This window comes from Bubalus bubalis, chromosome 14, assembly GCF_019923935.1.
Source record: "Bubalus bubalis isolate 160015118507 breed Murrah chromosome 14, NDDB_SH_1, whole genome shotgun sequence".
NCBI classification, from domain to species: Eukaryota; Metazoa; Chordata; class Mammalia; order Artiodactyla; family Bovidae; genus Bubalus; species Bubalus bubalis.
In genome coordinates, this window is record NC_059170.1 from 29,531,305 (window position 1) to 29,545,278 (window position 13,974).

Here is a 13,974-nt window from a genome sequence, read left to right on the forward strand (position 1 = left end):
CACACCAGCAAATGGGAGGAATCTGAGGCTGAGGCCCGGGCCCTCGCTAGGGCATCAGTGTCAAACCTGTTTAGCTTGTGCTGATGATGCGCCCCCAGGAAGCGCCAGTGACCCCCACACACACCTGCCTTTCCTGTCGCCCCACCCAGCATGCTCCTCCCCGCCCAGGACGCCTGCCAGCCCCAGTTCCCACACACCCCAGGAAACAAAGAGGGTGAGTCCTTCAACGCGGCTGGAGCCCGAGCCCCACAGGCTTCTTGGCCTGGGAACCACCTGAGCCAGAGGAGCCCGGCCCTCACCCTCGGGCCCTCCAGCTCTCCCAGGACAGGTTAGAGAGGGGTTAGGGGCTGAAGGCCAGGGCAGAGCTGAGGCCCAGCTGCCTGGTGTCCCCAAAGGCTCAGACCAAACCCTCCTGCCCCCTCCCCCATCTGCCTGGTTGGCGTGGGGGGGGGGGCGGGGGGCGGCGGGGGGATGCTGGGGACCATGTCTCAGGCTCTGACCCACAACCAAGGTGATTGGGGCCCTGAAGTGACCTGTTCTCATTTCCCCTCTCTGCCCAAGGGGTCCCTCACCCTCCCCAGGGCCCCCTCCCCTCCCCTCTGGGAAGTCCCCTGCCCCAATTTCTCCAACCCTGCACAGACTGTTTTTCTGAGCATCTGAGCTGCCCCTGGGGCGGGAGGGTCACTTATCTGCACCCTAGGGTCCCAGCTTCCCGCCCTGTGATGCCTCTGCCCCTTCTGTCCCACAGGCCTCTGGAGCACAGCTGCCAGCCTGGGGATCCCAGGATGAGAGTCGGGAACCGTGAGGGTGGACCCCACCTGCCCAGTCCCTGTCCATGTCCATCTCGTGGGACTGGAGCCGGCAGGGTGAGGTGAAGCCAACAGTGCACGTCCTGTGATGAAGCTGTGCTTGAGATCAGCTCCGGGGCAGCAGTTGCACCTGGCAACTGGCTGCTTCCTGTCACAGGAGGGCCAGTGGTCACCAGGTGCCCAGACGCCAGAGCATCAACGTCGGCCCCCCCCGACCCTGCACAGTCAGCCAGCACCCAGGACCCCAGCTCTGAGGCATGATGCCTCCCTGACCTTTGTCCCACCCACAGAGAACCGCCCAGAGCGTCACCCAGTCACCTAGTCACCAGTCTGAGCTTCCTGTGGCCTGACAACCCCCTCTCTCCCTCTCTCTCTGCTCCAGCCCCAGGGGCATGGGAAAGGCTCTTCACCTGGCCTCTGCAGCCTCCCCCGCCATCCTGTTCCTGCCCACAGCCCAGGGGGTGTGCTGCCTCTGAATCCCCGGATGTGGGCGCCAAGATGCCCTGGGGTAGAGGTGGGCACATGAGGGCCAGCTCTTCCTCGGGCACAATCCATCAGATGGAGGGCTGAGCCATCAGCCCCAGGTCCTGTTCTGGTTAAGGGCTCAGGGCCAGGTGGACCACAAGAGGGAGTGGCTATGCCAGTCTGTGTCATGTGGGGCCAGTGCCCTGGGCCTGCCAAAGCCCTAGCACCGGCAGCTGCAAGAAAGCCACAGCAACCCACCGAGGCTCCTGACTGTGCGAGGGGGCTCGATGAGGCAGGCACGGGCAGGAGGCCTCTCTGCCCAGTGTATTCCTGAGGTCAGGGCGAATGTGGGCTCTGTCTGGGCTTCTCTGCTGAGATCCTCCCTCTCTGGGGAACACTGGTCATGCTGCTGGAGGATGCCAGTCCCTCTCCTGTCTGAGCGGGTGTCCGCATGTGTCTGCCTCATATGCACAAGCTTTGTGTGTCAGCACGTGTCAGGGTGTGAGGCCCACAGCCAGAGGCCCTGTGGGCTGGCACCAGTTCTGGGCAGCAGGTATTGTTGGCAAACACTGTCCCATGAGAGGGGTCCCTGGGCAGGAGCCCGGGTCATGTGAGGGCGGGGCGGTGGCGCCTGCTCGTGGCACCCAGCTTCTCCCGCAGTGTGGTGAAGTCTGGCCGCTCTTCCGGGCAGCGCCTCCAGCACCCCAGCATGAGCGCATAGACCTCAGCTGGACAGGCAGCCGGGCGCGGGAGCCGGTACCCCCGTGAGATCTGCTGTAGAGTCTCGTGGTTGCTCATCCCTGGGGAGGGGCAAGAAGAGACGCTGGGCAGGTGCTTCCTCCCTTGGCCTGGGAGTCACTCTGGAGCCCACCTCCAGCCCTGGGCAGACCCCGCCAAGCAGGCAGCCTCCAGGCCTGGTACCCCTTCCAGGCTCAGCAATCCCTGGGCAGGGGGTGCCTCCTCCTCCAGGCTGGCTCCCACGCTTCCTTCCTTGGACTACCCTTGCCTCCTGCCTTGTGCTGCCAGGAGGCCCACCTTCGTAGGGACACCGGCCATACGTGAAGACCTCGTAGAGCAGGACCCCGAAGGACCAGACATCAGACTTGGGTGAGTACACGCAATAGCTGGCTGCCTCAGGCGCTGTCCACTTGACGGGGATCTTAGAGCCGCTGCGCGGGGAGTAGATGTCATCCTGGGCAAGGGGAGACCAGTGGTGCAATGGGTGGAGAGGCAGCCTCCCCGCCAGCCCCTGAGTCGCCCAGCAGCCCGTGGCCGGAGCCCACGCTGACCTTGAGCAGCCGGGCCAGGCCAAAGTCGGCCACCTTGCAGGCCAGGTCGTCGCCCACGAGCACGTTCCTGGCAGCCAGGTCCCTATGCACGATGCGCTGCTCCTCCAGGTAGCTCATGCCCTCGGCCACCTGACAGGCAAAGGTCAGCAGGAAGGGCGGGCTCAGGGCCTGGCCTTCGAGGCCTGCAGGCAGGGCCGACAGTCAGGCGGCAGGCGTCTGCCCTAGTCACTGCCCTCCGCGCCTCGGGGTTCCCAGCTCTAAGTCAGGTGAGGACAGCACTGCCTGCCAAGGCCGCAGGGGGGCACTGTGTTGTGGTTCTGTGTCAGCCTGGCCCTGGTTCCCAACCAGGAACAGAAACAGACCAAAGTGGGGGAGGGGCGCACCCGGGGTCTGGTGGGGTCCATGCCAGAACTAGTGACCTAGTGTAGGATTAGTGACCCAGAGGGGCCCCACCTGGAACTGCAGTGTCCAGACCCCGCCCAACCTCACTTGTGGCCAGAGCCCTCCCTGGCCATCTGGGCCTTGGACAATCAGCATTCAGTAAAAAGGCCTGGAGGACCATCAGGAAGGGCGAGGGCATCCCCATCCCCACCTCGACACTCACTGCCAAGGAAGGCCTGCAGGCTGCCCTTGCGCATGAGCTCCGTGACGATGTACACGGGCTCGCCCGCCGAGCACACCGCGTGAAGCCGGATGAGGCGCTCATGCCGCAGGCTCTTAAGCGTTTGTATCTCCTGGGCCAGGTCGGCGAGCTTCACGTCGCCTGCGGGACAGGGCAGCATTCCAGGACCTGCCATAACCACCGCCGCCCACTGCTACCGCCCTGGGGTCCGGGGTCCCACCCACCTGGTCTGATGACCTTGACTGCCACGGGCATGGAGCCCAGCCACAGGCCTTCCCACACCTCCCCGAAGTAGCCTTCGCCCAGCTTCCTCCGCAGGGTGAACTCCGAGTGGGGCCGCTCCCACTCATCCTGCTCAAGGGACTTCTGCAGGGGTGGGAGCACTCAGGGCCTCTGCCTGTGGTTCCCTGGGCAGAATGCACAGCTTCTCCTGGGGCCCCGGGCCTCCAGCTCTCTGCCCCTGTACCCCAGCACACACTCGCCTCTGACCCTGCTCAGGGCCAGGGGCCTAGGTGCTGACCTCTGGAAGCCTAGCCCTAATTGCTTCCGGACCTAAGTGGCACCTTTGCCGGTGCAGGCATCCATCCACACTCATTACTGTCCCATCCAGGCTGTCATTAAGAGACCAGAGGAACCAGATGGCTGCTCGGCCCCTGGCAGGACTGCTTGACTGGGACCATCACAGATACCATGGCTCCAGCACAGGTGTGGCCGTCCCGACAGGCATCTCTTCCCACGGCCTCCACGCTGGCCTGGGGCGGCTGTGGGTGCCATCCAGGACACCTTCCCCAACTTGCCTCCCCCCCACCCTCCTGGTTGCTCCATGGCAGAGCTGGGCAGGGAGGGAGGGCATCTCACAGGCCTCATTCCCCTCCTCCCTCAGAGAAGAGAATCCCATAGGGATGAACCTGTGAGAGCAGACCCTACCCTGCGACCAGGGCAGGGTCACAGCCAGAGTGCAGAGGAGTCACAGGGAGCTTCAGCCAGGGTTGGGCTAAGCCAGCTGGACACATGCTGAGTAATGTCACGGGCCTGGCAAGGGGCAGCCTGGCGGAACAGGTGGGGATGGGCCCACCTAGGGTGGGCAGGGCAGGGGGGGACAGGCACAGCTGGGGCGGGCAGGGCAGGGGGCGATGGGCCCACCTGGGGCATGCACAGAAGGGGAAGGGATGGGCCCACCTGGGCTGTGCAGGGCTGCAGCAGTGGGCTCTGGATCAGCTTCCAGTTGGCCTTGTAATATGCTAGCAGCTCATCTAGACTGGGGAAGAGCCGGTCCTTCTGCAGGTAGAGGCTGCCGTCGGCCGCCATGGAGATGCGGTAGTGGCAGACTTTGGTCTGGGCCCGGACTGGGAGGGCACAGAGATGGAGACCCCATCTTGGCTGCAGCCCTGACCCTCCCACCATCTCAACCAGGTGACCCATACCATTGGACCCAAAGTGAGCTGGGGGCTGGCACTGCCTGGGGACGCCACCACCCTGAGGTCAAGGGCACCGTGGTACCTGACAGTGAGAAGTCCCCATGGCTGCTCTCACTGGGCCGGACGAGGAAGGCCCCCGGCGCATTGGGGGGGGACAGGAGCAGCTGCTGGGCCTGGGTTCGGCTGATGTCACTGAAGTACCAGCTGCAAAGGGCGGACACAGCAGTCTTCATACTGGCCCAGCCCTGAGACACCCATGACTCCCATGGGTCGGGCCCCAGATGCCCACTCCATGCAGGAGGTAAAGAGAGGAACCTGGTGCCTGATACTGGGGACCCAGTCCAGGGTCTGCACATGCCCCAGCCCCAGGGCCCAGTCTCTGGAGTCCTTGGGGACTGGGCACAAGGTGGGGGTCCCCAAACAAAGGACCGGATAGACAACCTGGGAGGGGCTGCTGCTGGAGTCTGGGGTGAGAATGGGGCCTGGAAGAACAGGGGCAGAGACAGGCCTACCCTGGCACAGATAGACATCTGTGCCTACTCTGGGGCTCTATGGGGAGGGGGCTAGCAAACAACATGGCCGGAGTGAGCAGTGGGGCTGGGCTGAGGCTGAGGCAGGACAGGGTGGGGTAGGGTGATGGTGGGAGGGGCAGAGGTTTGTTAGGAGGTAAAATCAGTGGACATCTGGAGAAGGGTCAGGGACCTGTGGACGTGGTTCCCCTAGACAGGCCCTGGGTGGACAGCAAGCCAGAGACACACTGATTCAGAAGCAGGAGGCCCAGCCCCAGGCGTCTGCGGGCTCCATCCACCGAGGGCCTCCTGCAGCCAGCCCCTGCCTCGGGGACCCTCTACCCAGGAGAGACTCTCATGTGGGGAGGGGCTACAGAGGACAGTCCCAGGTCAGCAGCGCTTCCACCTCCCCAGCCCCTGGACCCACATCAGGGCCTGGGGGGCAGGGCTGAACCCCCATGTACATCCAGACTTCTGATATGTTCTTGGACTCTAGGCCCTGGTTGCAGAGCAGTAGGTGAGATAAGCCTGGGGTGTCCTAGCATCTTGTAAAGTTGAAGGGTCTCCTCCTGCCTGGCTGGCCCGGGGGACAGGCAGCCAGGTGTCTGAGGGTAATGACACAGCAAGTGTGGCAGCCCTTTCATCTGCAGCCCAGACAAACAGTCATTAGCTACTCCTCCAAGCAGCCCTTCCCCTCCCCCGGACCCTGCCCACCTCCAGGAGCTGTTGACCCGGTCTGTCCTCCACCTGGAGGGACTGTGGGCCCCCTTCCCATCAGAATGGCTGGGGGGTGGGGCTGGAGTCCCCTCCGAAGGCACCTTCCTGTGACTCAGGCTTTCCCCCTTATTGTGACTCAGGCTTTCCCCCAGATGTACATCTCCAGGAGATGGTGGGTGCCCCAGGGGTCCCCAGGATGCCAAAGGTAGCTTGAGTGACATGAGACCTGCTGCTGGTCTGCAAAGATCAAGCCGGGTGCAGACCTGGGGCCCATGTCAGGGCGAGGTCTGGGCAGCCTCCCTTTGCTAGCCCTGTTCACCAGCCAGTTTCTAGCCTTTCTCAGCCGGCATGTCACCTCTGTGGCACCAGGACTGGGAAGAGGTGCCTCTGCCCCAAGGGTTCCCCAGGCGCCCCCTCCTTCTAGCAGGTAGGGATGACAATGGCCAAGACATTCAGAGGAAAGACAGGTAGGGGCCATGCCCAGGGTTTGGGTCAAAGGCCCATGTACACTGTCCATAGCCACGTGGTGGGGCCCTGCCCGGCACCAGCACACACTGTGTCCTGTGGACCCTGAGCCTGGGCCAAGAGGTCAGGGAGAGGAATGGGCAGGGACTCTGGTGGGAGTGGTTAGGTGGGGCCACGAGTCGGCTGGACAGTGTGTGCATGCTGGATGGTGTGTGCATACTGCACCCGCCACACCTGCCTGCTGGCACATGGGGATTCAGACCTGATGTCCAGCAGTGTTTGCTCTGAGGAGCCTTCTGGGAGAGTACCCAGCCTCTGCTCCCTGCCATGACCACACAACTGGCATGCAAACAGCCAAGGGTCCATGCCAGCCACTGCCCACCTGTGGACTGCCCTGGCCCTAGGGGCCTCAGGCACTCAAGGGAATGGGTGGGCTCTCCCATCTGTACCCACCCCCCAAACGAGCCTCTTTGGGAGCAATCCCAAAGACCGTGTCTGCCCCATGCCTGGCCCAGAGCAGGAGGAGGCCAGGTGAATGTGCACAGGTGAGGGGGTGGACAAAGGCACAGGTCTGACCCAGCTTATCACCCCTTCCACACTGAGGTCACTATCTCACCCCTCACAGCACAAGAACGGCCTCTCTGCTCACCCATGTCCTCACCACCTCACTGCATCCTAGTCCTCAGCCCCCTGCCCCCAAACAATGACCACTGAGCAAACACTGCTGGACACCAGGTCTGAATCCCCGTGTGCCAGCAGGCAGGCGTGGCGGGTGCAGTATGCACACACCGTCCAGCCGGCTCGCGGGCCCACCTAACCACTGCCACCAGAGTCCCTGCCCCTTCCTCTCCTAGCGGAATCAGGCGCCCATCTTGCACACCATCCTGGTACCACACATGCGGAACTTGCTCACCTCTGGATGGTGGGGCCTGAGGAGTGATGCTGGATGTGCAGGCCTCAAACTACCCTGCATTTATTACTGACTCCCTAGAGCAGGCGGTACTCACGGCTGGTCTGAGAGCGTCTCAGGGGCCACCTTGGCCACGTAGGTGATGGGCACCAGGCCAGTGCAGGGCCAGCCCGAGAGCTTGCGGGCCAGAATGCAGCCGCCCTCCTCCCTGAGGGCGTGGAGCCTGTCCCCGCGGCTGACGCTCAGCTCCTCCGCGCGCCGCGCCGTGAAGTCGCACAGAGCCCTGAAGAGCTGCGCGGGCGCCGGGGGGCTGCAAGGCTCCGCGGTACTGGGCTCCTCTGCGGCGGGCTCCAGCTCCAGGTCAGCGTCGGGGTCTGGGAACCGCGGTGCCCCGGCCGGCCAGATCTTGTCCCAGAAAAAGGACAGGAAGGCCAGCCTCTTCCTGAGAAAGGGCTCCATGCCGGGTTCTGCAGAGGGCGGTGGGGGCGCAGCGGCGGAGCTCCGGGACCCCGAAGGGGAGACACTGGAGGGGCGGTGGGACGGCGAGCGCTGGGGCGGGGTTGGGGGGGACAGACGCTCCAGAGGCCCCCACCAGCTCCCTGCGGTGCTCAGAGCAGCGCTGGGTGGCCCTCCAGCGCCGGCCACACGACAGCCGTTGCTCTTGTCGACCTCTAGGTTGTCTCACCGGCAGGACTGGTCCCCAACTGCTCCAAGTCTCGTGAAGGTGGGGCGGGCCCAATCCCGGGACAGGCGTCAGGGCGGGACTATGGGGCGGGGTCCCGAAGTGGGGCCGTGATGGGCGGGGCCTCAGGAGTGGGGCCGTTGTGGGTGGGGTCTCGGTGGGGCGTGGTGGGCGGGGTCTCGTGGGCTGTGAAAGGTGAAGCCGGGGGGAGGTCCCTGTGGAGAAGGGGCAGTCTGCATTTTGACGGTCAAGGTCACTCTCGTGGTGTGATCTTGTAGGACAGTTCTGCAAGTTGGTCCCCTCAGGAAACGGGCAGAGGATACTTGGGATCTCTGTGTTATTTCTTGCAGCTGAATCTCAAAATTGAAAGTTTAATTTTAAGAAAATAGCTGAGAACGAGAAATTAAAAAAAAAAAACAAAAACAAAAAAAAACGGATGAAGTCAGAGATGGCAGAGGTGAGGGACCTGCCTGACCCAGAAGAGGAGGGTAGACTGCTCTGTCCCCCACACTCTCTGTGGGTGGGCCGCACGGGTGGACGGTCTTTCTCTCACTGCTTTTCATTCCCTTCTCCACTTTCCAGCTCCCCGCCTCTCCCTCAACTTTGAGACAGCATCCCCTTTCCAAATAATTCATCTCTTGCTTCTCAGACCCCTAAATAACGACATAACAACAGCTACAACTTACAGACTAAGCGCCCAGGGCACCCCCCACCCCCCACACGGTGATGGGCGCTTAGCCCGGCAAAGCCGCCTCCCATGAGTGAGGTCACCAGGAGGGGTGGGGGAGGGGCACTGTGGGAAGGGAGTCTTTGCCGGGGGAGGGGAATTCAGAGACAGACATCCTATGCTGGAAGGTACCCACCATTGACCTGCAAGGGGGTGGAGGTAAGGGCCCTCCCTTGACTTCAGGAGGCTTCCGGGTCGCTACCGGGAACGCGCCCTGGCAATCTTCCCGAGTCGAGGGGGCCCGATCCCCACACTTTGGGCTCTCTGCCCACCCCGCCCTCTGGGCGGAGCGTCACAAAGACCCGCGGTCCCCATGGCAACCCGAGGAACGCCGCGGTGCGAGGTTAGGCGCCCCCGGTTCCGTGCACAGTAGGCAGCGCTGCTCCGGGAGGCAGGCAAGTGGGCGCGCCGGGAGGCGGGCGAGGGGGGTGAAGGACGAGGGGAGTGTGGCGGAGGTGGGCAGGCGGAGGCGGGTGGGGGTCGGTTGAGGGGAAGTGGGCCCAAGGCCAGGGGAGTGTAGGGGGTCCCGGAGGCGGAGGAGAGTGTAGGTCTGGGTTAGCGGGCCAGGGCAGGCCGCTTCTTTCCTGAGTTTACCAGCAACCCCTCCTGGCTTTTTCAGCGGAGAAACTGGGGCCGTCTGGAAGCACCTCTGACCTGTAGCCCTACCTGGAGCTAAAGCTCCCTCCAGAGGCGGCTTGAATCTGTCCCAGCCTTGGGCTACTGGGCCACTGAAAGGACGCAGGCCAGCAATCCTGGTCCTGGTCTGTTGCACCTCAGCCCAGACACTGGTGCTGCTGTGCCCAGGGTTGGGTCTGCCGCCTCCGTCCCAGGAAGGTCAAGTCCTGGCATCTGGGGAGGGAGACCGACTTGGGTCCCAACCTCACTCTGCCCCTTGGGCCTCTCACACAGCCTCTCAGCTCCCGTTTGTAACTCATCCAACTTTCTGGGTGCTGCACAACCTCAGACCTCCCAGTGAAACCATGGGGTCTGTCTCGCTGTCCTTGGGGGTGGCTGGGACCTGGGGCAGCAGCCAGGAATGCTGACCCCCTTTCTCCAAGGAGCCCCAGCCTTGTAGTCAGGACCTGCCAGGCCTGGGAGCGCAGCTATGCCCAGCTCTGGGGCGCACTGGACCCTCCTACAGAGGGAAACCTGGGTGGAGGAGGGGTGCAGAAGGAGATAGACTCTGGGGTCTACAGTGGGCTCAAAGCCTGGATTAAGAGCAAGCTACCAAGTGTTCTGGGCTCAGGCACCCCATCTGTGAGCAGGGGGACTGTTCAGGGGCTTTTCTTATGGGCTCAGGAACATCCTGAGGCCCCAGGATACAGCAGGGCTCGATAACGAGGAACTGGCATGATTGGTCCTCAGGGCTGAGGCCACCTTGCCTTCTGGGCTGGCCCTGGGCCTCTGCTCTGCACCTGCAGTGGGGTGTGGACGGTCTGCAGGACAGTGGGGTCCCCAGCTGGGGTTTGGTGACGCTCAGACAGGATCACTCTGAATCCTGTCGACAGCTCCAGGGGAGCGGTGTAGCCCCATCTGAGCTAGGCAGTGGCTGGACTTTCCAAAGCACAGGCCCAATGCCCCTGTCCCTGTATCATCACAAAAGACCATCAGTAGAGTGTCAGCCCTACAATGTCCACTTTTATCCAGATCTGCAGCCTGCCCACCTGGTCCTCCAAGCAGCCTCTGTCCAGAGAGAGGAGCCCTCCTCACGAGCCTCCTCCTGCTCCCACCCCCACCCCTGGAGGCCAGAAAGCCCAGCATGGGGGCCAGTGGGACTGAAGTCACACCACACAAACACTGCCCTGAGTGGGCCCCGGGTGGGCGGCAGAGGCCAGTCTGAGCATTCTGTTCACGCCCTGCCCTCTGCTCCCTGCTCCTAGACCATGAACTTCCAGGTGACAGGCCTGGGCCTGGACAAAATGAAGCTGGACAGTCCCCAGTCCTTCCTGGACCAGGAGGAGGTGGAGGAGGCCGAGGATGGGCAGCTGCTGGAGCCCGAGGCTTGGCGAACCTATGTGGAGCGCCGCAACGCTCTGCAAGAGTTCCTGACCTCAGACCTGAGCCCCCACCTGCTCAAGCGCCATCACGCCCGCATGGAGCTCCTTAAGAAGTGCTCCTACTACATCGAGATCCTCCCCAAGCACCTGGCTCTGGGCGACCAGAACCCACTGGTGCTGCCCACCACCATGTTCCAGCTCATTGACCCCTGGAAGTTCCAGCGCATGAAGAAGGTGGGCGCCGCCCAGACCAAGATCCAGCTCCTGCTGCTTGGGGACCTGCTGGAGCAGCTGGACCACGGCCGCTCCGAGCTGGATGCCCTGCTCGAGTCGCCAGACCCTCGGCCCTTCCTGGCAGGCTGGGGGCTCGTGGAGCAGCGCCTGGCGGACCTGTCGGCTGTCATGGACAGCTTCCTGGCCATGATGGTGCCGGGGCGCCTACACGTCAAGCACCGCCTAGTGTCTGACATTGGCGCCACCAAGATTCCCCACATCCGGCTCATGCTGAGCACCAAGATGCCCGTCGTGTTTGACCGCAAGGAGTCGGTGGCCCACCAGGACTGGGTCAGCCTGCGCTGGTTTGTCACCATCCAGCAGGCTGTGCCGGAGCAGTTTGAGCTGCGCTACAAGCTGCTGGACCCACGGACACAGCAGGAGTGCATGCAGTGTGGCATTATCCCCGTGGCCGCCTGCACCTTTGACATCCGAAACCTGTTGCCCAACCGTGCCTACAAGTTCACTGTCAAGAGGGCGGAGAGCTACACTCTGGTGTATGAGCCCTGGAGGGACAGCCTCACCCTGCACACCCGGCCAGGGCCCCCCGAAGGGCTCGCCCCGAGTAGGCTGGGCAAGCTGGGCCTGTCCCTGACCACACCTTCCGAGAGATGATTTTCTAGTATTTATCCACTAATAAAGAGGAGTATAAACACACATACACAATAAAGAAACAGACTTACTTATGTTTTAGAAGCGGCGGCAGCCACAAGTGTTTTTTCCTGACTCAGCACAGTCCACCCATGAGTCCCGCCCCCTCCAGCTCCTCTCTTTTCCGGCGGGGAGCCCCAGGCTGGCCTTTGCAGGACACTGACCCCTGTAACAAGAAGCCTCAGCTTGCCTGGCACGTGGCTGCCACCATCAGTGGTGAGAACAGCTCCAAGGCTCTGGCACCTCCGCCCCAGCCCCTCCCACGTGCCCCCAGCTCCTTCCCATCACAGTGAGCAGCCATGTGACCTGGGCACAGGCTCTGGCCACCTTTCTTGCCTCCTAGGCTGGGGTTCCCCAAGAAGGGTGGTTACCCCCATGTCCTGCCCAAATCTCATTGGAGGCAGTCATGGCCCCATTACTATCTCGCCTGTCAAGGCCAGGGGGCCCAAGGCCAAGAGCACATTTTATTTTGTTTTTAATGAAAATAAAAGTATTATCTTCTCCCCAAAAGAAGCTGAAGTTCATCTGGAGCCCCATCCTTAGGTGGATGAGGATCCTAGCAAGGGAGACTGGCAGGGTGCCCTGCCCAGATCCAGGCCAGTGGGCAACCGAGAGAGTCTGCCCTTGCCTGCCAGTGTGGTCAGCTCGGCCAGCAGCTTGCTTGCTGCCTGTGTACATACCCACTCTGTGAAGGTGACGAGGATGCCGGCGGCTACCTGCTCTGGCAACTTGGCCCTGCTCAGGTCCAGGAGGGATGGCACCGTGTACCGGCTATGGCTGAAGACTGTTCACAGCAAAAGGCCCAGAGCCACCCCCAGTGCACAGCCAACCAGCCTTCCGTCGCCCACCACTCACACCAGAGCAGTCACTAGGACTTCAGGCCCCTGGGAAGATAGGGTATAGCCAGGGCAAGGGGGTCAAAAACAGAGCCCCTGCCCCACTGAAAAGCGGTTTGGTGAGAGAGGGGACCTCAACTGGGTATGAGGGCTCAGCACCACCCTCCCTCTTCTTCTGCAGGGTTGGGGTGTCTTCACCTAGGGCTCCCCTCCCAGATCTCTCCAGGCGTCTGCTGGCTGCCGCGTGCCAGCCAAGGCTTCAGCCAGACTGTCACATGGTCTGTGGCATCATGTGGCTATGGCAGGGGGAGGGGGACTCCCTCCTGGGTGTCCTGCAGATGGAGTCACCCCAAGGCTCCCAGGGATCCAGAGCAGTGGAGGGTGGGGCACGGGGACGAGAAGCCTAGAGGGGAGAGGAAAAGGGGCCAGCCAGGGGACCCGAGATGGGGGTTTATCCTAGTCATACTGATCCAGAGCCCAGCACACTGGGGTGAGGGCTCACCAAGGGAGGAATGCATGGGTTCTGAGTCCTGGCACATCTGGGGGCCTTCCGAGGTACACGCTTCCTTCCCTTGGCCCCTCCTAGCCACCTTCCTGGTGCCAGTGCAGGTGCCAGGTTGTAAGTGACCCACAGTGCCCTCCCAGTGCAGCCCTAGAGGTCAGGGCACAGGTCTGTCTGCCCCGCCCCTTGTGCCTGCAGCTTTCTGCCAGCTTCTCTCTCCTCTAGATCCGTTTGCTGCCCTGCACTCACAACCCCAGGCTTCATACTGCGCCTGGTACTTGAAAGCATAGCCCTCACCATGGTGAGGCCTACCGTCCACCCTTTGCCCATGACCCTGTCTCACACCACCTCTGCAAGCAGTTGCCTGACTGCGGAACTGCGGTGCTCGGGAATGCAATGCCTCTTCCTCCTGGAAGCCCTCCCTGATTCCAGGCTGAGGAGGGTTTGGCTCCATGCCTCAGTGATCTGGAGGGACTGCAGCTGACCCAGCCCTCTTTACCACACCAGGCTTGATGCCCGTGCACCCTGTCAGATGGGCTGTGCCTCAGTCCAGCTGCACATCCCTCCTGACCATGCAGACTGGAGACCAAAGCCAGTGCACACCGTCTGCCAAGACTGGGGTTCCAGTTGGGGCCTCATGGCCAGAGCCCACGTTCTTCCTGGACACACAGGGAGGCTCACTCCTGAGACCAGAGGTTTATGTCCACGGTCCTGGCCTCTGGGCCTGGAATTTCTGCCTGCAGCTTGCCTGCCACCTACCAGGGAAGGTCCACTCCTGGCCACGTGGCTCAGTGGGTGTCTGCAGGACCTACAGCGTTAGGAGGGGATTGGTCTCTGAAGAAACGTTTCCCGCGTGGTGGATGCTGGGCTGCTGGGGAGATGTTCCTGTCTGGAGAACATGTAGAGCACTGGACACAGCCACTGCCAGCATCAGGAGAGGTGCTGGGTGGATGACAGGGGTCCCAGGATGACCACCCCTGCACCTGCAGTCAACCCGTGTTAAAAGGGCGCCAAGACACAGAAGGGGCAACCTTCCCAACCGAGGGTCCTCAGACAGATAAACAAAGTCCCTGACTCACCCTCACAAAAATTAACTCGAGAG

At 62.5% G+C, this 13,974-nt stretch overlaps 2 protein-coding genes across 7 annotated transcripts; one reads left to right on the forward strand and one right to left on the reverse strand.

The window, feature by feature from the left end:
* Window positions 1-50: 50 nt before the first annotated feature.
* SRMS (src-related kinase lacking C-terminal regulatory tyrosine and N-terminal myristylation sites) lies at window positions 51-8,099 on the reverse strand. Of its 4 annotated transcripts, none has more exons than XM_025263850.3 (8): window positions 7,302-8,099; window positions 4,686-4,807; window positions 4,365-4,531; window positions 3,410-3,551; window positions 3,168-3,326; window positions 2,564-2,745; window positions 2,310-2,466; window positions 51-957 (listed from the first exon to the last, which is right to left on the reverse strand). In XM_025263850.3, the coding sequence occupies exons 1-8, from the start codon at window positions 7,661-7,663 to the stop codon at window positions 686-688; spliced, it is 1,563 nt and encodes a 520-aa protein (XP_025119635.3). In that variant the 5' UTR covers window positions 7,664-8,099; the 3' UTR covers window positions 51-685. The 4 variants fall into 4 exon arrangements, 3 of the variants coding, with proteins under 3 accessions (XP_025119635.3, XP_006040761.3, XP_025119633.3); XM_006040699.4 differs by having other exon boundaries at window positions 815-2,074; XR_006544185.2 differs by having other exon boundaries at window positions 821-957; window positions 1,533-2,466.
* FNDC11 (fibronectin type III domain containing 11) lies at window positions 7,439-11,540 on the forward strand. Of its 3 annotated transcripts, none has more exons than XM_025263853.3 (2): window positions 7,439-7,564; window positions 10,494-11,540. In XM_025263853.3, the coding sequence occupies exon 2, from the start codon at window positions 10,497-10,499 to the stop codon at window positions 11,496-11,498; it is 1,002 nt and encodes a 333-aa protein (XP_025119638.1). In that variant the 5' UTR covers window positions 7,439-7,564; window positions 10,494-10,496; the 3' UTR covers window positions 11,499-11,540. The 3 variants fall into 3 exon arrangements, with proteins under 3 accessions (XP_025119638.1, XP_025119637.1, XP_006040764.1); XM_025263852.3 differs by lacking the exon at window positions 7,439-7,564 and adding an exon at window positions 8,179-8,343; XM_006040702.4 differs by lacking the exon at window positions 7,439-7,564 and adding an exon at window positions 8,361-9,008.
* The last annotated feature ends 2,434 nt before the right edge of the window (window positions 11,541-13,974 follow it).